Source organism: Motacilla alba, chromosome 27 (genome assembly GCF_015832195.1).
Source record: "Motacilla alba alba isolate MOTALB_02 chromosome 27, Motacilla_alba_V1.0_pri, whole genome shotgun sequence".
NCBI lineage: Eukaryota > Metazoa > Chordata > Aves > Passeriformes > Motacillidae > Motacilla > Motacilla alba.
Genome location: NC_052042.1, coordinates 2,513,933 through 2,541,900, shown reverse-complemented (window position 1 = coordinate 2,541,900; position 27,968 = coordinate 2,513,933). Strand labels below are relative to the sequence as shown.

General features: G+C 49.8%; 2 protein-coding genes across 8 annotated transcripts; one reads left to right on the top strand and one right to left on the bottom strand.

Moving 5' to 3' along the window:
- The first annotated feature begins 257 nt into the window (after positions 1–257).
- Positions 258–12,493, top strand: LOC119712211 (ATP-dependent RNA helicase DHX8-like). The gene is made up of 17 exons (XM_038163205.1): positions 258–427; positions 1,547–1,656; positions 1,749–1,912; positions 2,297–2,394; positions 2,891–3,038; positions 3,763–3,944; positions 4,359–4,553; positions 4,734–4,919; positions 5,756–5,966; positions 6,279–6,460; positions 7,138–7,278; positions 7,528–7,683; positions 8,499–8,636; positions 9,040–9,168; positions 9,988–10,184; positions 10,327–10,506; positions 11,108–12,493. Exons 1-17 carry the CDS (start codon positions 341–343, stop codon positions 11,325–11,327), a joined length of 2,724 nt encoding a protein of 907 aa, XP_038019133.1. The 5' UTR covers positions 258–340; the 3' UTR covers positions 11,328–12,493.
- A 1,931-nt stretch (positions 12,494–14,424) lies between these two features.
- Positions 14,425–27,167, bottom strand: ETV4 (ETS variant transcription factor 4). 7 transcript variants are annotated; one of them, XM_038163223.1, is made up of 12 exons: positions 26,602–27,167; positions 26,433–26,517; positions 26,288–26,356; positions 23,573–23,626; positions 23,010–23,121; positions 22,039–22,185; positions 20,978–21,210; positions 19,076–19,150; positions 18,911–18,979; positions 18,358–18,530; positions 16,512–16,613; positions 14,425–14,943 (listed from the first exon to the last, which is right to left on the bottom strand). In XM_038163223.1, the coding sequence occupies exons 1-12, from the start codon at positions 26,644–26,646 to the stop codon at positions 14,728–14,730; spliced, it is 1,380 nt and encodes a 459-aa protein (XP_038019151.1). In that variant the 5' UTR covers positions 26,647–27,167; the 3' UTR covers positions 14,425–14,727. The 7 variants fall into 7 exon arrangements, with proteins under 7 accessions (XP_038019151.1, XP_038019152.1, XP_038019153.1 ...); XM_038163224.1 differs by having other exon boundaries at positions 18,358–18,527; XM_038163225.1 differs by having other exon boundaries at positions 26,433–26,514.
- Between the last annotated feature and the right edge of the window lie 801 nt (positions 27,168–27,968).

Below are 27,968 nucleotides of genomic sequence, written 5' to 3'. Positions count from 1 at the left end.
CCCTGTGTTTCCCGCGTTGGCGGCGTGCGGTGGAGCTGTCCCTGCCCGTCCGATAATCCAGGACGCGGTAGCACGTGGAGAAAGAGCGCTCCTCGTCTTCTGCTTCGTTCGTGCGGTGTCCGCGCGGCTTGGAGTGCAGAGCTAGCCGGATTGGATTTTTCAGCCCGGAACCCACGGGTATTACAGGTGGTGCCCAAGGTGCTTGGGCTCCCATTCGGTCCGAGGCGACGCGAAGGAGCTGGTAATTCCCACGCGTGGATTATATTTTGGACTTTTTGGACTTTGACCTTCCTCCGCCGTTTTCGTGGCGTTTTTGTCGGCAAGAAGGCTGGAGGGTGAGATGGGGACCCCGCGGCAAGCCACGAGGGGCCGATTCCGGACGAAGGCTTCTTTATCCGCGTCCCAGGCGCCCGAGTGCCCAGGAGGAGTGAGTATTTCCCCTCGCGTAGCAGCGGGACCCGGGGGCCCCTCCGAGGGTGGGGGTGAGCTGCCGGCGTTGGGGAAGGTCCGGCGCCGAGAGTCGGGGTGTGCGAGCGTCCCGCGGCTCGCTGCTGGTGGGCGGCGCGGCCGCGGCGGGGTCTGTGCGCGGGGCCGGGGCTGCGCGCTCCCGTCGCTCGGGGTCCCGCGGCGGGGTCTGTGCGCGGGGCCGGGGCTGCGCGCTCCCGTCGCTCGGGGTCCCGCGGCGTGGTCTGTGCGCGGGGCCGGGGCTGCGCGCTCCCGTCGCTCGGGGTCCCGCGGCGGCGCGGGCGGCTCCGAGCAGCCGCGGGGCAGCCGCAGCTGCCGCCCGGCCTTCGGAACCCCGCGGCTCGCACGCCGGCAGCTCCGTCTCTGCCCGGGCCGAGGCTGCCCAGATTCTTTCTCGCATCGGCCGTGGACTCGGTGCTTTCGGTTTTTGTTAGTGGCGGCTGTAAAGACGGTAGATCGAGTGCTGCAGAGAGGAAAATGACATCATGATGGGTGCAAAGCTTTCTGCAACACAGAGGAGCATTTATACCTTAGTTTTAGGTAGCCCAAGTAGTGGAAACGTTGCAGTTTCCAAAGCAGTGTTGAAGCGGTTTGTTCGCTGGGTATCTTTTCATTTCTCTCCGCTTAGCCAGCAGAATGTTAACTCTGTCTCTGCCTGGGCTAAATAGGAGCTCTGTTGACAGTAAGAGCGGAAGAGGGAGATAGAACTGTGTCTCAGTTTTCGCCCGTGTTCCTTGTGAATCGGAACGAAGTGCTGAGGAGGGATTTGAAAGGCCAGCCCGAGCAAATGTCCCCTCCCGCGGCTTCCCCTAGCCTTCCTCCCAAACCCTCTGGCCCCGAACGGAGAGAGACGAGCGAGGCATGCCGGCCAACACAGGGTTCCTGGCACCGCCACTGTTCCCCGGGCCTCCCACCTCGCTCTCAGCACCCCGGCTCTGGCACCTGTGCGCAGGCTGACACAGCGCCTGCCCTGCACCCCTCCAGCCTAATTCCCGTTACCCCGATCTCGTGTGTAACTCTTTGTGGCAAGCTTTTTGTCAGCCCTTTTGCAGAAAGGGGCATCAGTTCTCTGTCTTTGCAGAACATGCTGGACGAAGACGACGTGAAAGTGGCAGCTGATGCCCTGAAAGAGCTGGAAGCTCTGATGCCCAGCGCAGACAAGCTGGGCAAGCAGAGGGGCAGCGACCATCGGTAGGTGCCTGGTGTGTCTGGGGGGGAGGTCTCGGCTGCGCCCTTTGCCCGAGGTGGGAATGCCCTGCTAAGATGGAATTTTGGTTTGTTAGGGAGAAGAAAAGGAAGAGGAGCCGAAGCCGCAGCAGGGACAGGAAGCGCAGGCACGGATCTCGCTCCCGGTCTCGTTCCAGGACGTGGGACAGGCACAGGGGAAGAGGCAGATACCGGTCCAGGAGCAGGAGTGGGAATCGTCCTGAAGTTGGTGATGAAGAAGGTAGTATTTCCCAGCAGTTTTATTGTTGTAAATACCTTGTCTTTCTGGATGTATTTTGATTCAAAAATCGATTGATGATAGAAGTACCTGTAAAGTGCAGCACAGCTTGCTGTCATCTTGTATATTTGGAGCTAGGGTTCCTCTGGCTAGATGATTAGTGGCATTTGGATGTGCCCTGTCTGTGCATTTTATTTGCATGTTTTCACTTTTAAAACTCCTCAGGAATTTTCAGAATCTCTTGAATATTCTAAGGAGTTTTTCAATAGTCTAAGGAGTTTTAAGACTCCCTTTAAGAATGCACAGGAAGCATTATTTGAAGAGGCACTTTTATGTAGCCAAAAGATGTTGAATTTTTCTGTACCAATTGTCACTTGTGAATTTTAGATGAGGATCTTGAGATTGAGCTGGTTGAAGAAGAGCCACCATTTCTTCGAGGTCACACTAAACAGAGCATGGATATGAGTCCCATCAAAATAGTCAAGGTAAGAGATTTCCGGACCTAAAACCAATGTATTTGATGAAATGGTACAAATATTGGGGAATTTAATAACCAGCTTCCCACCTGCACATTACTGAGAGCCCTGAAAAACACAGCCACTGAAGTCCTTCCAAATAAAGCTGGGCTCTAACTTAACTGGTGACTGTGAAGTGGAATAATGGAACTGAAAAGCCATTTTACATAGGTGTGTTAGAACAAAAATGCTCTGTTCTGCTTTTTCTTGTCTTTTGAAAGTAGAAGGTAGTAAAGAAATCCTGTTCATTGCTTGTGCCTGTAATCCTTCTGACTGGGCAGTGTAAGGATGCTCCATGTTAGTTATGGCTATGACAGTTCATGAGGCTGGCCTGATGGAAACGCCCTGGAGCTCTAAGAAACAAACTTGAGTATTTTAATAGCATGTTTAGAAGCTGTTTCTAAAGAGAAGATCTATTGCAGTGAAGGAATGGTAGTGCTTGAAGTCTTTTCTTCTTGCTCTCCAGAATCCAGACGGTTCCCTGTCCCAGGCTGCCATGATGCAAAGTGCTTTGGCTAAAGAGAGGCGAGAACTGAAACAAGCGCAGAGAGAAGCAGAGATGGATTCCATCCCCATGGGGCTCAACACGCACTGGGTGGATCCTCTCCCTGATGGTATGTCTGAGCCCAGGTGAACTGTGCCTTTTTTGTGCTGCTCCAGTGATGTGGTGGTCTTTGGGGCACTTAGGACTTGGTGAAGGGAAGGATAGATCTTGATCATATTTCGGAAGGCTGGTTTATTATCTGATGATCTATATTACATTAAAAGAGACCACACTGTAACTGTGCTACAAAGAACAGAGAGAAAGATTCATCAGAAGGCGAGACAGGAATAGAAAGGAGTGAACAATAAAGTTCTGTGACTCCTAGAGAGTCCAAGAGCTGTTGCTTCCTGGATTGGTGAGCAAGTAGAAACATCCCACATGGACCAATCGAGGAAGCACCTGCTGCATTGCAGAGAAGCAGATAACAAATTGTTTCTATTTGAAGCTGAGGCCCTTCAGCTTCTCAGGAGAAGAAAATCCTAGCAAAGGGATTTTCATCCAATATTCTAACTACACTGCAGCAACCCAGGAGAGATGTGTTGATACCGTGTTTGTCTGCCACACTTGAAAAGTGAGTCCAGGCAGAAATGCTTTTCCGCTGACATGGAAATAGGAATGTCAGGGGATGTGTACAGGTGTCTCCTGTAATAGTGGGGACATCCACTTGGAAACTGAAAAAAACATTAAAACGCCCAGAATAGAGGGCCTGGAGGGTGGAGCAGTTGGAGCAGGATCATCAGGGTCTGTGCTGGGTGAATCTGGCTGTGTGAATGATGAAATTGTTTCTTTTCCAGTGGATGGAAGACAAATAGCTGCAAACATGCGAGGTATTGGGATGATGCCAAATGATATCCCAGAGTGGAAGAAGCACGCGTTTGGTGGCAACAAAGCTTCGTATGGTAAGAAGACCCAGCTTTCCATCATTGAGCAGAGAGAGAGTCTGCCAATCTTCAGGCTGAAGGAGCAGCTGATCCAAGTAAGACTCATGGAAAGGCATTCTGGTTTGGGCAAGCAGTCATTTCAAAGAAATACTCTTGGTTTAGCTTTTTGATAGGTGAATAGCCAGCTGATAATTTGAAGTGCAGAACTTTAGCTCACAAGATGTATTTGAAAGTGTTCTGTATATCTGTGTACTTTCATGAGGTTCCAGATGTTTATTGATGTAAGTCCAAATTGATATTGAGCTCACGTGAGTCAGGCAGCTGAGCGCTTCAAACAGGTTGCTGCCTTGATCAGTAGGAAGATTTACATGATGTTTGTCCTGGGTCAGTTGAAGCAAAAGCCAGAGCTGCTCAATCTAGTCCCAGCTAGAAGCCATGCTGATTTGGTTTGGTTTGTTTGGATTTGTAAAAAAAAATGTACCAAGTGTGTGTTTTCTGGTGTTTTCTAGGCTGTGCATGACAACCAGATTCTGATTGTTATTGGAGAGACGGGATCTGGGAAAACAACCCAGATTACCCAGTACCTGGCTGAGGCAGGATATACGTCCAGAGGAAAGATTGGATGTACTCAGCCTCGCAGAGTGGCTGCAATGTCTGTTGCAAAGAGGGTGTCAGAGGAATTTGGCTGCTGCTTGGGCCAAGAGGTGAGTTTCCATGTTGAGGAACATGCCAAAGTAAGCGTGAGGAAAAGTAGGAAAAGTCAGCGTTGGAGCTAGTTGTCTTGTGTGTCGGTGTGCCTGTTCCCTTTAGGCTGTGGGGTGAGTTTGTGGGAGAATGAAAGTGGGGGCTGATGAGGCTGATGGTGGTGCAACTCTTGCCTCCAGGTTGGCTACACCATCCGCTTTGAAGACTGCACCAGCCCTGAGACTGTCATCAAATACATGACAGATGGCATGTTACTGAGGGAGTGCCTGATAGACCCAGATCTCAGCCAGTATGCCATCATCATGCTGGATGAGGCCCACGAGAGGACCATCCACACAGATGTGCTCTTTGGGCTCCTGAAGAAGGTAAAGGAGCGCTGGATTTTTGCTGCTTTCGCTGTGGGTGGGAGAGTGGGGGATTCTCAGGGTTCCCAGGGAAGGAGGAATGGAACATCTGACCCGGTGTTCTTAGAAGGCTAATTGATTATTTGATGATATTCTATTTGAGAATGCTGTACTAAACTAGACTAAAGAACAGAGAAAGGATAGAGACAGAAGGTTAACAAGAATGATCATGAAAACTGGTGACTCCTCAGAGCCCAGATACAGCTGGCTGTGATTGGCCATGAAATGAAACAACAGTTCCCATGTTGGATAAACAGTCTCCTCCAAGCACATTGCAAAACAGCAAAACACAGGAGAAGCTGAGGCTTCTCAGCTTGCCAGGAGAAGATCCTGGGGAAGGGGATTTTTTCCCAGAAAATATGACAGTGACAGGAGAGCACAGGCAAAGGTGGAGTCCCACGAGTTAGGTTCATAGCTGTGCTTCAAGGGCAAATGTGCTCTGAAGGGTTTATGGGATGAAATGAGCTGCTGTGTGGAGGCAGAGCAAGCAAAATGCAGCGGAAGCAATGAGAATTTCCCATCCTGGATGTTCATCATGGTGGATGAACAGGGGAGTGTTGTTGCTTTGCTCATCCTGCTTTGCCAAAAGCTTTCTGGTGATTGTGTGGCTAAGGGAGGCTTCAAATGGGACCTCAGGGGTCAATGTTTTAAAATGTTGGGTCCTGGGACGAGCTGCCCCTCTACTCAGATGATAAAACCCCTTTCATTGCTGGTTGTATTTGCCTGGCTTCAGTCAGGGGCCATATTTTGATAGTTCCAAAGGCAGGAAATGACTCGAGAGCTTTGTCCTCGTGCAGACGGTGCAGAAACGGCAGGACATGAAGCTGATCGTGACATCGGCCACTCTGGATGCTGTGAAATTCTCTCAGTATTTCTACGAAGCACCAATCTTCACCATTCCTGGCAGGACATACCCAGTAGAAATTCTGTACACCAAAGAGCCAGAGACAGATTATTTGGATGCCAGTCTGATTACAGTCATGCAGATCCATTTAACAGAGCCACCAGGTGAGCAGAGAATGGTTTTGGGTTGTTGGGGATTGGAAGACCTCTGAGCAAGGTCTTTGTTTAAGTCATGGATCGCGTTGGTAATGGGAGCAAAATGCTGTCAGGACTGTTCTTTCTTGTTTGCAAATGCAGTAACTAAAATGCTGGAAAAGTTGGGTGGAAGACTGGAGTTTGTTGCCTTGGGCTAAGAGTTGGTAGCAAAAGTTGGGGATCCTCATCAGTGGAAACCGCGAGGAATGAAAGTAATGTAATGCAGGAGTTGTAATGAGCAGCATTGATTCTGAGGATTGTTTTCCTTTACTTCCTGTGTAGGTGACATTTTGGTCTTTCTAACTGGCCAGGAAGAGATTGACACTGCCTGTGAAATCCTCTATGAGAGGATGAAATCTCTAGGACCTGATGTTCCGGAGTTAATTATCCTCCCAGTGTATTCAGCTTTGCCCAGTGAAATGCAGACCAGGATCTTTGACCCGGCCCCACCAGGGAGCAGAAAGGTAATTTCACCTGTGTGCCCTCTCCTCTTCTGCTGATATTTTAACAGTGGGCTGTATTACAGTGCTGAAAGGATAAACTTTTTGGGGAAAAGATGATTTACAGCTGAGAGCACATTTTTGGTTGTATACATCTCAAGTTCTCGAAGCCTTTGAGCACGTGTAACAACATCTGGTGCAGCAGACCTCTGTTCTTGGTGTGGTATTGAATGCTGTCTGTCAAGGATACTCACTTGAGTTCATCTGAAAATCTAAAATCTAAATGCACTTCCTGTTGGATGGAGGTAAATTTCCTCCCAAGCAGCCAGTGAATATTTCGAGATACATTCTCAGGGAGATTTTTCTCAGAATACAGGCTGTGTCTGAGTGATAGGTAAAAAATCTCCCTGAAGTCAGCACAGTCTGCATACAAGCTTCTCTTGCTTTTAATTGTGGGTGTTTTCACCCTCTTTTCCCTTTTTGCCCAGACGTTAAGCAAAAGTAGATACCTAAAAGCTGTCCATCCTTGTGGGTAACATCTCCTTGTGTTCCCTGTGAGCACATTTCTCCTTTCAGCATCAGGTGGCAGTGGTTGCATTTGTAACAAGCTGCTCATATGCCACCAGTGGATGAGGTTGGGTGGTGGGGTTGTCTTGGCAGCCTGACACAGAGCTGGTGCTGACTCCGAGTGTGCTTTGCAGGTTGTCATTGCCACCAACATTGCAGAGACATCTCTGACTATTGATGGAATCTATTATGTGGTGGATCCTGGCTTTGTGAAGCAGAAAGTTTATAACTCCAAGACTGGAATCGACCAGCTGGTGGTGACACCCATTTCCCAGGTAGATATTCTGTGTTTGGCTCTCCCCGTGGGTGTTGTGTGTCTCTAGCCAGTGTGGCATCCGAGCACAAGCGAGCAAAATGGGGCAGTGATAAACCCCCATTTCTGATGGCTCCTTGAGGCTGTGCCTACAGAGTACATGCTTTGCTGTGTTGTACTGAAAGTCGAGTGAAATTGTGAATAAGCATTTTATTGTGCTTGTTGTCACCTGGTTTTTTAGCTGTTGACTGAGGTGCCTTGTTCTCTTTAGGCTCAAGCCAAGCAGCGTGCAGGCAGGGCTGGCAGGACGGGCCCAGGAAAATGCTACAGGTTGTACACAGAACGTGCCTACAGAGATGAGATGCTGACCACCAACGTGCCTGAAATCCAGAGAACCAATCTGGCCAGCACAGTGCTCTCCCTGAAGGTGGGTATTGCACCAGCTTGCAGCAAGCCAGCGTGCTGAGTGTGCCAGCCAGTGAGTCTCTGCCTCTGAGTCTCGGGAAGCGGTGCTGTGATTTCAGATCTTTCTGGTGAACAGAAGTGGTGTGGAAGGGAGACCTCAACCAAAGCCCTTCTCAGGCACTGGGCTTGCTCCTGTGTTTTTCTGTCGAGGGCTGTTCTGTTGGCTATCCAGCTGGATGATGAGTTTCAGCTGCACAGAGCAGTTGGTTGCAGGAGGTGGGAGAAACAGAATCTCAGGCAGGAGCATTTCCTATGTAGGGGACAAGTACATTGTTAACAGGTGACATCCATTGTTTTAGAGAGGGTTTAGAGCTGCAGACCTGGGCCTGTCTAAGTGTGTACCATCCCTCAGGAAGTCTGTGACCTGGATTACCCCAGTGCCAGCTGGGAAAGCTGCTGCCATTGCCCTTGCTGGGAGCACACTTCACATCCTGTGGAGCTGTCAGGCCACGCTGCTTTACAAGACACAAGTGCCAAAAGCAGCGTTTAGCTTCTGTTTCTCCTCCTCAGCTGAATCCTCCTGCTTGAGGGCTGTGTGGAGCAGGAGCTAAAGAACAGAGCAGAGAGCTGAGCAGTGCAGGAGTGCCACGGGCCAGTGCTCCTTCTTTCAAGGGCAGGAAGGCAGCTGTGTATTCACGGCTGCTCTCGGGATAAGGACACGAGGCCAGGCTTGCCTGAAGTTTTGCGGTGCCTCGCTGTTTGGTGTTCTGTCTCTGGCTGGGGTTTGTTGCCTTCCTTGTGAGTGTTTTAACCTGGCTTTTCTCCCATCCCTCGCAGGCTATGGGCATCAATGATTTGCTGTCCTTTGACTTCATGGATGCTCCCCCCATGGAGACTCTGATTACTGCCATGGAGCAGCTCTACACCCTGGGAGCTCTGGATGATGAGGGGCTGCTCACTCGACTTGGGCGTAGGGTAGGCACAATAAAATACCTCTTAGCATTGTTGGTTTGCTTTTGCTGTCACTCTCTTGTGGTTTTTTGGTAGCTTTTCTTTTACCCCAGTTCTGCTGTACCTTCTGCTTTTTAAGGTCCTTTAAAAAGGTACCTTTGAAGGTGCCTTCTGCTTTTTAAGGAGCAGCTAGTGTTTCTCCTTACTCATAAGTTTACATTTCCTAATGTCTCAAAACTTCCTGTAAGTATTGGGGTCTCCTTGTGATAGTGAATACAGAGCAATCATTTGCTTCATGTGGAGTGAAGTCATTGTGGGTCAAGCACACCTCTTTGCAAAGTAAACATGTTAGAAAGGGCATTGCTTTGTTTTGCATTGAGAAGACGGAAGATTTTTCCCTGAAAGCCTTGGCACATGTTTCTTGCAGATGGCAGAATTCCCCCTGGAGCCGATGCTGTGTAAGATGTTGATCATGTCCGTGCACCTGGGATGCAGCGAGGAGATGCTGACAATTGTCTCCATGCTGTCTGTGCAGAATGTGTTCTACAGGCCAAAGGTGAGGAGCTGAGCCAGAGGCAGCAGTGTCACAGTCTGGGTGGCTTTGGTGTGAAAGCCTCGGGGGTTAGGAGTGAGCACATTTCCCAAAAGAAGCTTGTGATTTGGCCAGAACATTGGTTTGTGCATTGCCTCTCTGATGTTCCTTCTCATTTAAGGGCCTGTAGCTGTGCTCTTGGTAGTTTCTTTGCAGATGGGAAGGTAGAAGTGAGGTGTCCTAAAATGGCTCTTGCATGTCCCAACAAACACAGACAGCCTGAACTGAGCCAGTCCCAGCTCTGGAGCTGAGATTGCCTGGGCATTTTCAGGTGCACAGAAAGTATTTCTTCGTGGCACCTCTATCCCGTGCTGCTTTCTTTGAAGTCAGCGAGCAGCAGGCTCTGCTGTGGTGGGATCAGGTTTGTCTTGGATCCACTGCTTCTTCAGGGTGATTAATTTCAGTTTGGATCTAGTAACTGCAGTATTTGATTCATGTTTTATGTGCAGACGGGAGAGGTGTGTGGACCACCAGGCTCAGACCTCCTGCTTCAGCAGATTTCTTGATGAATGACTGAAGTAATGAGTAGAGCAGTGAGCAAACCAGTTAGTGCAGTGTGTGCATGTGCTTCCTGCAGCAGAAATGAGCCATTTGCTTGGACGTGTTCTTTCAAACAGAGGGGCTGAAATGGAGAAAGCATTCGGTGTTGTCTCCATCCCGTATCACTGTCACGATAGGTTTAAAATGTCATGATCTGGATGACAAGGAGCCTGTGTTATTCTTCCTGCCCAGGGCTTTTCTCAGTGCTGTAGAGATCTGATTGATGTATGTTTTGTGTGTTAGGATAAACAAGCACTTGCTGATCAAAAGAAAGCCAAGTTCCATCAAACAGAAGGTGACCACCTGACGCTGCTGGCGGTGTACAATTCCTGGAAGAACAACAAGTTTTCGAACCCCTGGTGCTATGAGAATTTCATCCAGGCCCGGTCCTTACGCCGGGCTCAGGACATTCGCAAGCAGATGTTGGGCATCATGGACAGGTGAGCACGTCGAGGAGTGCAAGCGCTGACTCTGTGCCTTGCTGGTTTTACATTGTCGTGGCTAAAGAAAATGTGCTCAACTCATCTGGGTAGCTGCGTCCAAATCTGGAGAGCTCTGATCTTTGTCTCTCTTGTCTGGCAGGCATAAGCTGGATGTGGTGTCCTGTGGGAAGGCCACAGTTCGGGTCCAGAAGGCCATTTGCAGTGGCTTCTTCAGAAATGCAGCCAAGAAGGATCCCCAGGAAGGCTACAGGACGCTCATTGACCAGCAGGTTGTCTACATCCACCCCTCCAGTGCTCTCTTCAACAGGCAGCCTGAATGGTAAGGAAGGCGATAGCGTGGGATTTCCCGTTTCTGCTCAGACTTTGTAGCAGAGAAAGTTGTGGGGTGTGCTGCTTGTGGAGCACAGATCTGAGCAGAGGCTCCTGATTGCTGAGCAATGCATGAGAAAAGTTTCAGGTCTCCTTTAGTCTCTTTCTGCTGCTGAGCTCAGTGCCCGTGCAGAGATGAGACTGACCTTTGGAGGCAAGGCCAGGCCTGAAGCTGGAATTGTGTGTTCCTTTATGGTGGAAGGGGCTTTAAAACACTGGGTGTTGAAGAGGGAGAGAGCGTTGTTTGAAATGGGATGAAGGAAGTCTGTGCTGAAGAGTAGTTGTGGAGTAGGAGAGGGAAGAGAAATAATTGCAGATGATTTGTCAGCATTAGTTTCAGATCCTGCTAGGGAACAGAGTTAGTTTGGAAGGGAGACTTGAACAAAAGCAATTGTCAAGCCCTGGGCTCGCTCAGTCCCTTCTCCAGAGGGATAACTCTTCTGCATGCTTCTTGTGGAGCTCCGAAGGAGCAAGCGTAGCTCCTGCAGGCCTTGCCTCGTTGCCTCTGGTTTGGAGAAGGCGATTTGCTGACTCGCTGTCCCTTTTGCCAGGGTGGTGTATCACGAGCTGGTGCTGACCACCAAGGAGTACATGCGGGAGGTGACGACCATCGATCCTCGCTGGCTGGTGGAGTTTGCCCCAGCTTTCTTCAAGGTCTCTGACCCCACCAAGCTGAGCAAGCAGAAGAAGCAGCAGAGGCTGGAGCCCCTCTACAACCGCTACGAGGAGCCCAACGCCTGGAGGATCTCCCGCGCCTTCCGCCGGCGCTGAGCTCGGCGCCCGCTGCGTCTGCTGCTGCCGTGCCCGCGGCACCGGGGCCGGGCGCTGCTGCCGGCGGCCCGGGGGACACGCGGTGCCCTGCAGCTCGCCCGTGCAGCGCCAGCTCGGGCAGCACGGCAGCTCCAGGGGCGGCCCAGATGTGCTGCAGCTGCACGGGCCGCCGCGGCCTCTCGCCAGTGGGCCTTGGAGCACTCGAGGGGTTCCCCTTCCAGGAGACAAAATCTGAGCCTCGGGAGTCTGGGGGCTGAGCTGAGCAGCACAAGAAAACGGTGACTTGACACGGGTTGTTCCCCAGCCTGGCTGGGTTCTGAGTCCCCAGGCAAATAGAAGCTGGACTAGTTTGTGTTCTTACCCTGCTCAAAGGGATTTCTTTCTGCTGAACGTTCCTGCTCAGTTCAGTGAGTGCTTTTTGGGAGCAGCCTGCTCTCTATTTTACCAAGTTGATGCATTTTCCCATGCAATGTAACTGCTTGTATTTAATTTCAGCCATCTGTGGTGAGATATTTAGTATCTCTGGCTTTGGGATAAGGTGGGAAAAATTCTTGAAACCCAGCTAGAATATACTTGGACAATGGCACAGGTCAGGCTGCAAGACTTGCCCTTCATCCCCATCTCCTGGGTGCTGAAGGGTTCATCAACCAGTAATCCCCTCTGCAGCACGGTTCCCTCTGGGAATGTAAGTGGTTACAAATGTTTGGACCTCTTTTACCCTGTGCCATGTGCTTTATTTTCACATCGAATGTTTGGTGACATCACAGCTGTTGGGTTTTTGTAATAGAATGAGCTCTTGCAGCTCAAATGTCTGTAAAAATTATGTAACAGTTCCTTGTTTTAAAAACTGCCCAGTGCGTGCTATGTCATGCCCAAACTATCTGTAAAATTTTTTCTGTTGCTAACAGATGAAATTGATTTGACTCCATAGCTGCAGAAACCTTATTTTTTTTTTCCAAAGCTGGGGCATTTGCTGAAATGATTGTTGAAATGAAGAGAAGGAGCTTGACTGGTTGTTTTTACACAGCAAATTGGAAGAATGTTTCACATTGAAAAGGAGCTCTGTTGGAAATACCTCTCTGTACAAAGGGGGGAGCAGGGATGTTGTTCAATGTCCTGAGCTTTCCCTCATGTTGGATCACCATAAAATAAAAGGGAATTACAAACTTTGTGGCTTTGGACTCAGTCAAATCTTAAAGGACAGGAATGCAAGTGCCTCCAAAACATGCTTAAAGCTCATTTAGGGAAATGGAAACAGGTGCCTCAGAGGCAAAGCTCAGCAAGAGCTGAGGTCCCACACACTCATCTTGTACACTCCCCTGAGGCACCTTCCTCCCTCCTGCTTTGCTTTCTCACCTGATCTTTCCGTGGCTGCCTGGGGGCCAGGAGCATGGTTCTGAGCACGCTGGGCAGAGCCGGGCCTGCTCTGCTGTGCTTGTGCAGCTGCTCTTTCTGCAATCTCTGAGCTTCGGAGGTCCCTGGCCCTCAAGAGGGGAACCTTACCTTGCTGATTGCTGGGGCTGCTCTGTGGCTGTTCCTCTGTTGCCCTGACCTGGGGAACCGGAATGAAACGTGCAGCTCAAAAGGCACTGAAATGTGTGAACTCGCTGCCTGAATTCCTGTTCTGGAAGGAAGGGCAGAGGGGTGGCCCAAAGGATGCTGGCTGAACGTCAAGGCCTTGGGGAGGCTGCAGATGGAGGCACCAAAGCTGTGAGCTGGTGCCAGGGGAGGTGCAAAGCAAGCTCAGAAGGGAAAGGAGGAGCAGTCAGTGAGGTTGCAGTGGCCAAAGACAGACCAATTTATTGATGATAATATTTTTACACTCATAAATAGTAAAGGCAGCTTATACCAAAGGAAGGGTTCCCCTTCAGCCTCCCTTCTGGGACGGCCCAGGAGCTGTGCTGGCCAGGGAGGTGCAGGGCAAGGCGTTTTGGGTCAGGAGCTGCCAGAACAGCAAGTCTCTGCACAGGGCCTGCCAAGGCATCAGCAGAGCAGAGTGCTCTGAGGGTCTGGCCTCTGCTCAGGCGGGGAGTGCTGCCTCCCGTGGCTCTTGCACTCAGGGATGAGGCTGGGAGGGTTGGCATTAGCCATGCAGGGGACAATCATCAGGGGAAATCAGGCTTTCAGGCAATAGACAGGATTTTTTCTACAGGCTACCATGCTGGCAGGATTGGCAATGCTGTGTATTCAGCAGCTGAAAGATCAGTCTGAAGCGGTGGGAACAGACTGTTTCTGTATGGGTACACTGTACTGCTCCTTGTCTTAGCTGGGAACGTGGTGGAGCTGCTAATTGGACAATTTAACACCTCTTCATCAGGCTGTGGTGCCCATTGTGAACGTTTCCTGTTGTGGAAAACCTGCCAGTTTAGTGAAGTTGCATGTGCTGCATTGGAGTGCAGGGAGAGCTGCCTTTTCAGCACATCTGAATTCCCCTCAAACATGCAAATACCTGTGCAGTTGAAGTCTGAATTCCTCGGTTAAGATCTAGGTATGGTTTAGGTTACTTTGTACAGCATTTTTGTAATCACACCTCCAGCAGGCTCTTCTCTTGCCCCAGACAATTCTCTGGGCAAGCCCAGGATGGGCACACTCAGGAGCCCTGGCAGCTCTTCAAATGTCCTGAGAATGTTTGCTGAAGAAGTTGTTCGGTTTGGAAAGGCCACAGCACTGCACTGAGCTGGTCTCAGGCCTTGCTGCTTCCCTGCAGGAGGCACTGGCTTGGAGCTGTGCCCCAGAGCAGTGCAATCCAGCTCCTCTGAGGCTCCCCTCACTGCCCTGGGGCCATGGACTGCAGGACTGCCCCAATCCTGGCCAAGGCCTCCTCCCACCCTGCTCAGAGGGCCTGAACAGCAGAAACTCCTGGCATGAGCGAGGAGGGGACAGGGCAGGAGCATGCAGGTACAAGAGAGTGAGAATTCCTCAAGGAAGGCACAAGCTCTGTGGCCGTTGTCCTGCAGCCATCCTGGGAAGAAGTGGCTTTCAGAGCGAGTTCCTCTGGTCAGGGCTGGAAGCAGCTCATGCAGAGGTTCGGGGCATGCACAGGAGGAGCAGAGTCAGCGGCAGCACTGTAGCATCCTCTTATGTTTCTCATTTTTCTGCATGAGAACAGCCCTGGTGGCACAGCATGCCCTCCCTGTGCCGTGAGGGGACTGTGAGGGGTTTGGTGCAGCCGGAGGCACCGATCCCCTGAGCTCTGTGCCCAGCTGAGAACGCGCCCCATCCCGACACAGCAAGACTTTTATCACACGCACACCAGAGCCCTGTCTGCCGCCAGGTGATTTTCCACACTCGTCCTGGCCAAAGCAGGGCTGCAGAGCTCAGCGCTGGCCCGAGCAAACGCTGCCAGCAGCTGAGCAGCGAGCGTTCAGCTCTGCACACAAGCACGGCGCTCGCAGCAGTGCTAGCAGGCGTAGCCTTTGCCGTAGGGCTGCGGAGGGAAGCTGCCGAGCTCCGGCAGGCAGGAGCCGCTGTCACCCAGGTGGCACAGGGGCAGCGTGTCCTCCTCGCTGAGCTCCAGCTCCGCCTGCAGCGCCGGCCGCGGCTGCTCGGGGAAGGCCGCGGAGAACAGAGCCTCAGGCTCGCACACAAACTTGTACACGTAGCGCTCCCCAGCCACCTGCAGGGATGAGAGGAGGCCAGGTGAGTGCTGCGGGCCCACTCACAGAAGCATCTGCCTGCCCTGAGGCGTGTCAGAGCTGGACATTTCTCCTCTGGCCGCTCTGACCCCTCCGGAACAGCTCCTGGGAGGAATGTGTCCCCTGTGGATGGAGGGACCAAATTGTCCTTTGTCTCCTTAAAAAGGAAAAAAGCCCAGAAGTTGATCTCCTTAGAGAGGAGAGAACTCATAAGACCTTGAAGACTTCATCTTAAACCTAAGGATACCCAACTGGACAGAGGCCAAAAGGTCTTGCCTAAGCAATTCACTAGAAAAAGAAGAGAACAAGGAACTAATCACTTTTGTGGGTTTTTTTACCAGGAGCAAGAACCTCCTGCCCCTAGCTGGAGTTTTCTATTTTGCCTTTTATTAAAACTTTTCTGTTTCCAACACTACCTCAGAAGCCATCCTGCTGATTTTATGCCATTTGGGGCAGCTGGGCTATCTCAGTTGTGATATGTTTCTCTGAGAGCTGGTAAGACCTGGCTCGAGGAGAAAATCTATCACTCGAGGGGAAAATCCTATCACTCCCACTCCTGGGAACCGGGATGCTGCCAGCTGACACTCTCTGGTAACAACAGCAGCAGCAGTCCCTGAACAGTCTGTACTCAGACAACCACATTCCCAATTATCTCTCCAGGGCCCTGGGTGTGCCACACACCATCCCTACCACACAGGACCAGGTTCCAGGCAGCCTTTCCCTCACCAGAGGAAGGACTGATTCTATCTCCTTGAAGCTGCATAAATTCCAACTCTCCTGTCTGCAGAAATATACAGAAAAAAAAAAAAAAGAAAGAAACCCTAATTCCCCCTTTGTTTTATTTCTCATGCTTTGCCTACATTCAGCTCCTTCACAACTTCTCCACTGAACTACAGCAAAGAGAAATTTTGGGGAGAGCAAGCCTGGGATGCCTGGCTAGTGTGTTTGGAGTTTGTTTCACAAACAGGAGGGACTGCTGGGGGCTGTTCCTTGAGCTTTATTGCAGCATCAGCCTCATTACATGGCTCAGACAACAGGAAGATGGCAAAGCTCATGTACAGCCAGCAGCAGCTGAAGATTTTTTTGTTACAGAGCATTTTAAAAGCTTTCTAGCCAACAGCATATTGCTGAATCTTACAATTGTTCTAGCCAATCACTAAAAGCATGTGTACACCTGCTTCCCACAATGCTTGCTGGTCTGCTTTCTATTAACAACACACAATACTCCATTAAGCTTAAAACCTTTCTTGCTAAGCACATTATCCTGCAGTCTTAAGGTCTATCTTAGCTGAGTCTAAAACTCAAGCTGTTGATTAACATCTGTTGTTTAATGTCCTTGCTTGCTATACCACAGTAACTCTTTCTGACTTTGCAGCTAGCTCTGAGTTTTCGGTTCTTTCTGTTTCTAAGGCCTGCTTTCCCAGCTTTCTAAAAATCTTACCTTTCCTATTTCTCACAGCTAGCTCAGGGACATCCTGTCTAGGACTTGTCTCCAACAAGAGAAGCATCACTTTAAAGCACAAAGTTTCCTCCTGCTTTGCAAACTGACCTTCTGCATGATGCCCTTCTCGTAGTAGTAGCGCAGCGAGCGGCTCAGCTTGTCGTAGTTCATGGCTGGACGGTTCTTCTGGATCCCCCACAGCCTGGCCACCTGCAAACACAGCACCAAGGGGGCCTGTGAGCCCAGCTGTATCAGCTGGAAAGATTTAGCTGGGGGTGTGAATTCCATTGCCATCTGTTAGAGGTGGGGCAGGCATCTGCTGTTCATTGGGCAGTTTTCCTTATCTCTCCCACAACCAATCCTCCCTCCAGGAGATCTCTTTTGTTTTATTATTAATTATCTTCTGTTCGTTAATTATTAATTATCTTCTGTTAATGGCCAGGGAGTGTCCCTGCATAGCTGAGAAAATTCCATCATCCCATGGGGAGATGCTCTGCCCAGGGGAGGAGCCAAGCATTCCTACCTGGATACAATCTGAGGTTTGGAACACCAGAGACAGCCTTTGCCCCCTGCATTCCCAGAGGAGCAGCTTTCTTCTCACTGCATTCCCAGAGGAAGAGCAGGCCCATCTCCAGCAGCCCTGGAGCTTCAGAGGAAAACTGCACCCTTGTGCAGGATCCCTGCTCCAGCAGAGCCACAGCTGGCCCTGCAGGAGGGCTGAGCCACCATGGAATGGCACTGCTGCCACCACCCTGACACACAGCATGCCAGCGCCTGTTCTGACTCTGGCAGTGGTTTGGTTTCTTTTTTTTTGTACTGTTACATTTGTATTTTAAATTTTCCTCATTAAGAACTGTTATCCCCATTCCCATACCTTTGCTTGAGAGCCCCTTAATTTCAAAATTATAACAATTCAGAGGGAGGGGGTTTACATTTTCCATTTCAAGGGAGGCTCCTGCCTTCCTTAGCAGACACCTGGCTTTTCAAACCAAGACAGCAGCCCAAGAGAAAAGAACATCATCCAGCTGGCTCCCCTTTCACTGATGGCACCATGAGACAAACATTTCAATAGTAGATTTATCAATAATTTAGCAGCTTTTAAACATGAGGAGAACTCAAGCACTCTGTATCACAGAGAAACTCTGGCCACTACAGAGCTCATTTGCTGTCACCTCTGCTCCTCACTCTCCAGTCCTCTGAAAGCTCGAGGATGCTAAAGGGGTGCTTTTTCCTGTGTTACACTTAATTTTCAAGGGTTCCATGTTTATCAGGAGACCAAGCATGAGGGAGCACACTGGAAGAGACCTGTGCCTTCCTACTCCTACATGATTTTCAGCTTTATCCATGAGACTCAGAAGTCTGTTGTAAGCCAATGTCAACTCATTCCTACTGAAAGTGCCCGTAAATTTTGATTTATAGCAAGAACAGTGTGAAATGCAGCTCTAATTGGAAGAAGAGATGAACAGATATTATGGACACCTCTCCCAGACACTCTCGAGTATCACTGGACTTTTTGGAACATGGCAGCATTTGAAATTACACTTCAGTGGAAGTAATTTTGAAATAAAAATAGACTAGGACATATCTTGGGAAAAATTCTGCAATCAGTGGGGCTCAAAACTCCAAACCTCAATGTCAGCCTCAAGTACGGAGCATGACAAGACAGCACAGGCCACTGTAAGCTTGAGAGTGAAGTATCCAGGCAAATGAAGGCAGTGGATAATTTGACACACTGCAAAGGTTTTAGCTGAGGTTTTAAACTTACACACAAGCAGCCTCTCTTAAACCTGATATTTCTGTCACTCAAGTGTTTTGACCTCTTCTAAAAACCTTGACTTGCTGCAGGGTCTCGCGAGTGCCAGTGCCAGGGCAGAGAAAAAGCCACTTGAGAATTTGCAGCCCCAGAAACAAAGGCTGATTCCCCTGAGCCTGTAGAGAACCCCGATGGTTTCACCTCCTCTGGCTCAATGAGCTTGAACTCCATTCCTCTCCCAGTCCAGGCAATGAAGTGGGAGTTGGTGGGGTTGTCCAGGAGAGCCACGAGGAACTGCCAGAGCTGGAGCGAGCCCCGTCTCTGGTAGGGGGGTCCTTCCCGGTACCCTCCACCTTCCTGCTTGATGTCTCCTGCTGAGAAGGACAAACAAGACATCTCTAAGGAGAACAGTGCTGAAACAACTGGGGAAAAAAAAAGAAGAAATAGCAAAAAAAAGCAGCACATTTTACAGTTTCAAAATGTTTACCTGGAATATTTCGGTTCACATAAAACAGTGGCAAATTCACAAGCAACTCTTCCGAGAGCAGCTCTGATATAAGTCACAATTAAGCTGCTTATGCTACAAGGCCTGGCTGCTGCTAAGAAAGCTCAAAAAAATGGGACACCAAAAAGCTGGGTACCAGCACACCTGCAAGAACCCAGTAATGAACTATGTAGGCACTGGCCAGGGGGCTGGCTAAGGTGATGGAAAACCCTATCTGACACCAAAACTCCAAGCCTTCCTTTCTCCAACCTTCAAATTTCTCTGGAACAACACAGACATCATCAGCAAAGGACCTCATCTGCTTGTCATAGCTGCAACCTGAAAGAGAAAGCAGCATCAGCAGTCACAGCCAGCCAGGGCAGGACCAGAGGGTGGATCTGTGCAGGGAGAAAAGACAGTGCCTGCATCTCTTACCTAATGGATCTTCTGTATTTGAGTGGCTTGGGTAACTCTCAGCATTTAGGTACATGGAAGGACAGTCAGGAACATCTGCAGAACAATTAACAAACCCATTTGTTTAAAAAGCACAGGTGGCAGAATTCTCTGGCTCTGCAGAGGTGGGTAGGTGAGTGCAGCTGCCTAACCAAGGTCCCCTTGGAGCCCTCCTAAAGGGTGAGTGTCAGACTGCTAACTACAGCTTCATGTGCATTATCCTTCCCATCATGAATTAGAGCAGTGAGATTTTGTGGCACTATCACACACCATCCTTCAGAGTAGCCAGGATATCCAGCCAATCACTTCCACATCACTTTTACACAAAATCATGTATAAATCAATATTCAAAATCAATTTGAACATCTCTCTCCTCTTAGTTTAAGATAATGACACACTGCTGCTGCTTTCCCAGGTAAGAAGGCATTACATTTTTCCAGGGGTACTGTGATGATGTAAATGGAGAGCAGTTGCATCTGAATGTTTCTGCAGACAGTCTCACAAATGGCATTTCAGATGTCTCAACTCTCCCTGGCTTTTTCACATCATGAGGGGGCATTCTCACAAACAGTTTAGAAAATATAAGAGATAAATCAGCTTTTGTTAAAAACAAGAAGGAAGTCTTTCCGTGATTCTCTGTGTAGTGTACAGCGCTGTCTGTGCACTGCAATTTCTGTCTTCTGAATCAAATTTATTTACTGTGCACAGCTGAAACAGGAGCTGTAACTGGGAGCTCTGCAAAGGTTTCTGTTACATTTCCCTCTCACACCTGTGTCTGGCCATGGCTGCCAGCAGATATTTTGCTGATGCTGAGGGAAGAAAACTCTGAGCTGACAGCCTGGGTGTTATTACAATCATAAACTACTCTCACAAAAAGCACGTTCCCATCCTCTGGGCTTGCACATTTTCTGAACAGAAGGACCCAGTGTAATTGTAACACCAATATCAGCACAGTGATCCCCTCAGAGGAGCTTTGGATTTTTGTGTTTATTTCTGCTAAAGGAAACCATTCAAGCTGTTCGTTAAAATACCAGGAAGCCAGAAGTATCATTCCCTCTGGAAGAGGGTATTGTGATCTCAGGGTAGTGAGTCTTTGGACAGATCTGCCAGAAAAATAACATTTATCCCTTGTGGAAAAATAAGAGGATCACCTGCTGGAGGTATCTGGCATCTAGAGAGCTACTTTTGGCATCACTGACTTTTTTCTCTTGTCATCCCCTGACACCTCTGTTCTCTGAGCCTTGTTTCCCTGGGAAGCAGCAGATCCTCCAGGGGACACCAAGCAGCACCTGGCACTGAGCTGAGCCCACCCAGAGCTCCTTTCCTCTGTGCTCAGAGGGGCTGCTGCTGCAAAGATCCAAGACAGATTTTCTGTACAAGCTCCAACATATTTGATTCCTTCCTTCCTGCTGCTGTTTTCAGCATGATTTCTCCAAAACTGACCTCACTTCCTGCACCCTTCCAGCTCACAAATCCCCCCCAAAACAAAAACTCTGTGAAACTGGAAACAGCCTTTTCCTCATTCCTGATGGTGTGAGCGGGCTAATCATGAACTTTGAGTGTCTCCTTATTGGCTACTTACTTGGGATGGGGATGCTTTTATCCAGTTTGAATGGATTTAGCATCACCCTGGACCTCCTATTTTTCTCAAGCTTTCAGTTCTGCACCAGAAATTCTTTCTCAGAGCAAGGTGAGTGTCCCAGCCTTGTTTTGGATGCAGTGAACATCAGAACTGTTTTAGCTGCTCAGGTACACACTGCTGACAGTGAGCTAGTGCTGCTGCAGAGCTCAGAGAGCAGCGGCTCATCCAGCTGGATGCTCACCAAGGAGCTGCTGGCCCCCCTGAAGATGTCCATGCACTCAGGAAGGGTCAGTTCTGCCTACCTGGGTCATACAGGTAATCCACCTGCTCCTGCTTGACCAGCACAGCTGCTGGGAGCTGCTGCCTGCTGCCTGCCTGGGCTGCTGGCTCGTACTGGGGGTCCTGCTGCTCCTGCTTGAAGCCCTGGCGAGGGTACTGGAGGCAGGGCTTGGGCAGCTGGCACTGGTAGGCAGTGGGGTCTTCCTGGGAGGGTGGGAAGGAATGGCACATCTCCAGAGCTGGCTGGTAGGCAGAGCTAAGAAGGGAGAGCATGTGAGACTGCTGCTTTCTTGAGAATTTGCAGCCCCAGAAACAATGGGGGATCCCCCTGAGCCTGTAGAGAACCTGTGGAGGGGCCTGACAGCTGACCTGCAAGCAAAGCTGAGTTAATAGAAGAAATACCAATTGATGATTTTCAAACGCATCCGTGGCAAGGAAGAAGACAAGGTTGTTAGCATGGAAACAGATTAGAAAAGATCCATGAACATTTTTCTAAGTCAGACTATGTGCATAAATAGATGTGTATACGTGTTTTATTAAATTTCTGTAAAACTTTTGCCAATTATTTTGATGCTAATTGCTTTGCACGAATGAATATAATAAATTATTGTGATGTAGTTAATGACTTAAGATCACACTTTGTTAAGAGTATATAAGCTGGAGAACATGCAGAATAAAAACTTTTTTCTTCTTGCGCCCTGATCACGTGTGTGTGTCACATCCGACCTAACGGTGACAAGAACCCTCTGGTCTCAGCCCTGGTTTCTGCTTTCTGGGCCCTCTGGTTTCAGGGCTGGATGAGGGGCAGAAACCTCCTCAGCCCATTGCTGGAGCTGCGGGAGCTCATTGTGGCTGGCACAAGGAAGGATGACATCCCAGGGACGGATGTTTCCAAGGGCAGCTGCCCCACAGCCCATCACTGCCAGCATCTGGCAGGGTTAAGGGTGTGGACTTCACAGCCCAGGCACAGAGCTGGGTCCCCAGGAGGCTGGAAACAGAGCACTTCCAGCTCTTCCTCCTTCCACCACCAAGGGGGGCAATCCTTGCCAGTGGCTGTCCCCTCCTCAGCTCTGAGGTAACTCACCTGCTCTCACGGAGGAACCCACAGCTGGATCTGGAGTGGGGTGGCCCTGCAGGGCTCAGGAAGCTCCTGTCCTGCCTGGGGAACTGCTGCAGTGCTGGCTGGATCAGGACTGCAGGGCTGGGGGACTGTCTGGGCTGGTCATAGGCACTGGAACAGCCAAACAGAAATTCCAGCATTTCAGTTCTCCAGGAAGGACTTGAGGCAGCACTTGGAACATCTCTGTCTCAGGCTGCAAGATGTAGCTGGGAGTGTGCTCTATCACCATCTGTCAGAGCTGGGGCAGGTATCTGCTGGTCATGGGGCAGTTTTCTTTATCTCTTCCACAGCCAATCCTCCCTCCGGGAGATCTCTGCTGTTCATGGGCCATTAATTATTAATTATCCTCTGTTCATGGCCAGTGGGTGTCCCTGCAGGGCTGATCAAATTCCATCATCCCGTGGGGAGATGCTCTGCCCAGGGCAGGAGCCAAGCATTCCTACCTGGATACAATCTGAGATATTGGGAACACCAGAACAGCCTTTCCACTGGATTTTTCCCAGAGGAACGGCTGCCTCTTCATCTGGATCTTCAGAGGAAAACTCCACCCTTTCTCCAGGATCCCTGCTCCAACAGAACCACCCCTGACACTCCAGGAGGACTGCAGCCACCATGGAATGGCACTGCTGCCAGCACCCTGACCCACAGGGTGTCAGGCTGTGCTCTGACTCTGTCAGTGGTGTTTTGATTTACTGCATTGTTTATTTTATTTTATTTTCTTCCCTAATAAAGAACTGTTATTCCTGCTCCCATATCTTTGCCTGAGAGCCCCTTAATTTCAGATTTATAACAATTCAGAGGGAGGGGGTTTACATTTTCCATTTCAGGGGAAGTTCCTGCCTTCCTTAGCACACACCTGGCTTTCAAACTAAGACACAGATAATGCAGAGCACTGGGTTTCAGAGCAGCTGCTGCCCTCTCAGTGTGAGCCATACCTGGCATAAAGGCACTGCTCCTTGTGCTGGAGTGGCTGCTCGTGGCTGCAGGACAGCTCCGAGGGGCTCTGGGGCTCCTTCTTGATCTTAGCAGAGGGACTGTGAAAAGCTACTGCAGGAGAGAAAGGAAAGATCCAACTGACACTTTTCTTTGCGGGGAGCTATGATTGTCAGGCTTTTCCAAAGGCAGGGGTCCCTTGGCTGGATCTCTGCTGTGCCAATACCCTGAACTCCATGGGATTGTCAAGGAGCTGGATGTGTCAGGAGCAGCCAATTCTTTCCAGCCCCTAAGAGCTGGAACAGGCTCTGCCATTGCACCCGACTCACTGGTTCACTCAGAGTGAAACTGGGACCATCCCTCTCCTCAGCTCCAGGTCCAAAAGAGGAAGAAACGAAATTTATGGCTCAGAGACCAAGCTCTGAGAAAGGAGGGAAACAAGAGCAGCCAGTAGGTGTTTAATTTCAGTTTACATGGGAGAAACTGCCTGGGGCAAGGGGGAAAAGGCACCAGAATCTGGATTTGCCCTTTCCCCAGGAGGTGTGAGCATCCCCATGGTACTTACAGTTTTCTGAGTGGAAGTCAGGCACAAATTGCTCATCATTGTCTGGAACCTGAGCTGTCAGGAGAGAGAGGGAGGGAGGGAGAAAAGGAGGCAGGGAGGAGTTAGTTTTGGCACTTTGTTCAGCACAATTAACACTAAAGCAGTAATAAATCTCTGCAGGAAAGATCTGAGCTCTCTGCTGGGATGATTTTAGAGATTAGTGGGCTTCCATCCTTTATTTCCCTTAATTTTGACTTCATCACCTCTGTTTTAGAGCAGAGGGAGTGCAATCTGTTGTCCACTCTGCAATAACAAAAACTGTGCTTTTGTCTGTTAGCAGCAGCAGGATTTCTTTCAGCAGCAGTGACAGACTTTATGAAATAACAACAATCTGCTGCAAGCTCTCCCTTCCCTGCAGTAAAAGGGATGTAAAAGTAATTGTTAGAACTTATAAAATATGGGTAAGGTTTCCCCCAGGACTCACATGTATTCATTAATCCCAAAGGGAAACTCTCCTTAGTCACTAAAATCATCCCAGCAGAGAGCTCAGATCTTTCCTGCAGAGATTTAAAAACTGTAAATAACAAATAACTTTTTAAAAACAGCTAAATGTGATAAAAGAGAAGAATAAATAACATATTTAATGTTTTCTCTTTCTCTTCTTCATTGTTTAGGAAGGTAGTCTTCAGTGCTGAGATGCTTTCACCTCATGAACAAATGTTGACACACAGGACATTAATAAAAATATTTTCACCATTCAGGAAAATATTTTGACATCCTGGTGAACAGGAAAAAGCAATAGTTTGCTTCAGAGGGTCATTTTCCTTGTTACAAGTCTGGAAATGGGAGGAACAATGGGAGGAACCAGTTCCCTGAAATGCAGATTAAGATAATAAAATACATCATTAAATCTCAAATTGAATTTCTCTGGGATTTCATTTGGACTCTGGTTACATGCTATGAGCTGTGCAAAATTATAATGAAAAGAAATTTTAAATTTGAAATATTCCAAAAACATGCAGTGAGGTTTGCATTATCATTTATCAATCCTGGCTGGAAGCAGAGCACCTCCAGTGCTGTGAGTGACTTCCAAACTCATCCCACAAACTCTCTGCTACTGGCAAATATATTGTGAGATATTCCAGGGAAATTCTTTAGATTGGTGAGCTCAAAATATTATCAGACATGAGAAAATCCAAAACTGAAAGTCTACCAAAGATCAGTTCTGAGGCAAACTTATTGGCAGCTGGAGTTCTTGTAAGATTTAAAAGAAATCAATCTCAGGTCAATGACAAGACCAGCAATTAATAGCTGTTTTCCTGTTCTGATAAAAGTTACATGGATGTTTCAATATTGAAACAGGTAATTCCAGGTAATTCCTGCTGCATCCTGACAATCCCCACACTCCTGAAACACTGCCTGATCAACTCATTTCAGTTCACTTTGGAATGAACATAAAACTTTGATTTTTGTACTTAATAATCCTACTTGTCGGCAAATATATTTTTGAAGGCTTAAAAAAATGTTTGACAAGATTGTCCCTCTCTTGTGGTAAAATGAGAGGAAATAACCCTGCTCAAAATGCCATGCATATTTTTACATCATTATTGTAAAATATTTTAAAGTACCTAGATACAATGACTACTTCTGTATTTATCAAGAGTCTGTACTCGAGGATGTGTTTTGAATTTCCTACAAAATGGATCATCTGTAGTACTGGAATTAGAGCCAAATAACCATGTTTAGAAATAGTTTCACTTGGAATTAATGTGACTCCCTGGCATTCGAAGTTTTCCTTGGAGTTCAAAGTCAAAACATTAAGACACCAAACTGAAAAATATGTAAATTCCAGGAAGCTCCCCACAAAGTATTACATTAAAAAAATAGAAAAAGAAAAGAAAAAAAAAAAAGAGAAAGAATAAAAGCATTTTGTTCCCCAAATTAAAAGACTACTTTGTTGTTTAAGAAAATATCAGCGTTCTGGCAAGCTACAAAGATAAGTGACAAATTAGCATAAAATCGAACCAGTTCCAAACAGCCTGGGGCGAAAATTGTACCCAGGGAAGCGGGCCCGCAGCCAAATCCCATTCACGGCAAACGCCCGGCACAATGGTGCCATTCAGCGGCCTCATCTCCAGCAGCCAGGCGCTGGCAGGGCTGGAAAAACCCACTTTTGTGTGCAGCCAGGCAAACACAGCAGCGGAGCGGGACAAACCCACAGCCAACTCAAAGCCGAGCAGAGCTGGGGGAATCACAGAACCGCTGGGTTGGAAGAGACCTTCGAGATCATCGAGTCCAACCCAGCCCCGGCACCCAGTGCCAATCCAGCCTTGTTCAAACACCCCCAGGGCCGGTGCCCACCTCCCTGGCAGCACATTCCAGTGCCCAGGCCCTCTCTCTGGGAAGGATTTTTCCTCATGCCCAGCCTAAACTCCCCCTGGCACAGCTGGAGGCTGTGTCCTCGTGTCCTGGTGTCCCTGGTGACCAGTGCAGAGGAAATGACCTTGTGGGGATGGTGTGAGCACCGAGAGCAGAACAGAATGGCCAGGCTGGAAGAGACCTCCAAGATCATCGAGTCCAGCCCAGCCCCAAGCCCTCAATAAACCCTGGCACCAGAGCCACATCCAGGCTTTGTTCAACACCCCCAGGGATGGTGACACCATCCACCTGGTAAACACCTCCACCACCTCCCCGGGCAGACCATTCCAGAACTTTAAGAAGAGGGAAGGAGCCTACCTTCCGTCAGCCACGTCTCCTGGAGCTGCCGCAGGTCCTGGAAGAGCTCTGCGGGGAGAGGAGCCGCTGCTGATTGCGGGATGCTCCGGCCACGGAGCGGGTCCCGGTCCCGGTCCCTGCCCGGCCACCCCCGGGTCCCCCTCACCTTCCGAGTCCTGCTCCGGCTCCCCGGGAGTCCTCGCAGCGCCCAGCACGGCTCGGCCCGCGGGCAGCGCCGGGCCCGGGGGCTGCTGCGGGAGGAGCGGGTCAGAGCGGGGCCCCGGGCGGAGCGGGGCCGGCCCGGAGCCCCCCGACCCGGCGGAGCCGCCACTCACCTGCGGGAAAGTGAACGGCACCTGCTGGTCCAGGTACCCCTTCATCCTCCTCGGGCATCTGGGGGGTACCGGGGGAGGGGAACCGAACCGGGCCCGGGATCCGCAGCAGCGGCAGGACCGCGACCCGGGAGAGGCGGCGACCGCGTCGCAGCCGCCGAAACTTGGAATGCGAGGCGGGACCGAGCCCGCCGGCCCCGGCCGGGACGAGCCCCGGGACAGGAGCCCAGCTCGGCTCGGGTCCCGTCCGGAACCGCCTCTCAGCCCCGGCCCACGCGGATCCCCCGGCGGAGCCGCCCCGAGCGCGCTCCGCGGAACCGGGACCGGGCCCGGTACCGGCCCATTGGCCCCGCGCTCACGGCCCCGGCTCGCCCACTCCTTTGTTTGATCGAATTTGTGAATGAAGCTCCGAGTCGGGGCACGCCCGCCAATCAGCGCTCGCCTCGGCCGTCACCCATTGAGGAGTGGGCGTGGCTTCCACCCTGGCGGACCAATCACACGGCAGGGCTGCGCTGTTCATTCACGGCGGAGCGCCCATTCATAAAAAAATAGAATTCCGCCGGAGTTCATTCATGAGCGGCTCCCGGCGGGCCCCGCCGTGTCCGTCTGTCCCACCCAGCGTGGCACAGCCCTGCCCCTCCTCAGCGCGCCGCACTCGCTTTCAAAACCCCTCCGAGGTCATTCTCGAACCCTCTGAGGTCATTCTCAAACCCTCGGAGGTCATTCTCAAACCTTCCCCGAGATCATTCTGAAACCCTTTCCGAGGTCATTTCCAAACCCTCTGAGGTTATTCTCAAACCCTCTCCGAGGTCATTCTCAAACCCTCCCCGAGGTCATTCTCAAACCCTCTCCGAGGTCATTCTCAAACCCTCTGAGGTCATTCTCGAACCCTCTGAGGTCATTCTCAAACCCTCTCCGAGGTCATTCTCAAGCCCTCCCCGAGGTCATTCTCAAGCCCTCCCCGAGGTCATTCCCAAACACTTCACGCACGTTCAGTTCCGTTCTGAGCAAGTTTCAAGAGGAGTCAGAAGAAATCTCATCCATCCAACCGGAGTGAAAATAACTAAGCTAACTGCCCATCAAAATCAGTTTTACTCAGGCAAATGTTAAGGGACGAGAACATGAAAAAAAATACCCAGTTTTGGGATTACCACACTAAAAAAAGTGGATTTGCTTTTCCAGATGCTGTCTCCTGGGCCATGTGCATGCATCCAGTTATTTTCCCCCCAAATTCTCCTTTAAAATTCCAAGATGCTATTTAACATTGATTAATCCTCTTTATCCTCCAAAAAATATTAGTGACATGTGGGACCTGGTGGTAATAAGATAACCATTCGTGGAATGCTATTTCCTGGAAGAGAAATCGGTAC

Bases quoted from the DNA above. Each gene is read 5' to 3' on its own strand.
- LOC119712211 (XM_038163205.1), top strand. From the start codon at position 341: ATGGGGACCCCGCGGCAAGCCACGAGGGGCCGATTCCGGACGAAGGCT. The intron at 2,395-2,890 runs GTAAGAGATTTC...CTTGCTCTCCAG, and splicing joins GTCCCATCAAAATAGTCAAG to AATCCAGACGGTTCCCTGTC. The intron at 8,637-9,039 runs GTAGGCACAATA...TGTTTCTTGCAG, and splicing joins TCACTCGACTTGGGCGTAGG to ATGGCAGAATTCCCCCTGGA.
- ETV4 (XM_038163223.1), bottom strand. From the start codon at position 26,646: ATGAAGGGGTACCTGGACCAGCAGGTGCCGTTCACTTTCCCGCAG. The intron at 23,122-23,572 runs GTAAGTACCATG...TCTCTCCTGCAG, and splicing joins TGACTTCCACTCAGAAAACT to TAGCTTTTCACAGTCCCTCT. The intron at 18,531-18,910 runs GTTGGAGAAAGG...TGTCCTTCTCAG, and splicing joins TGTTCCAGAGAAATTTGAAG to CAGGAGACATCAAGCAGGAA.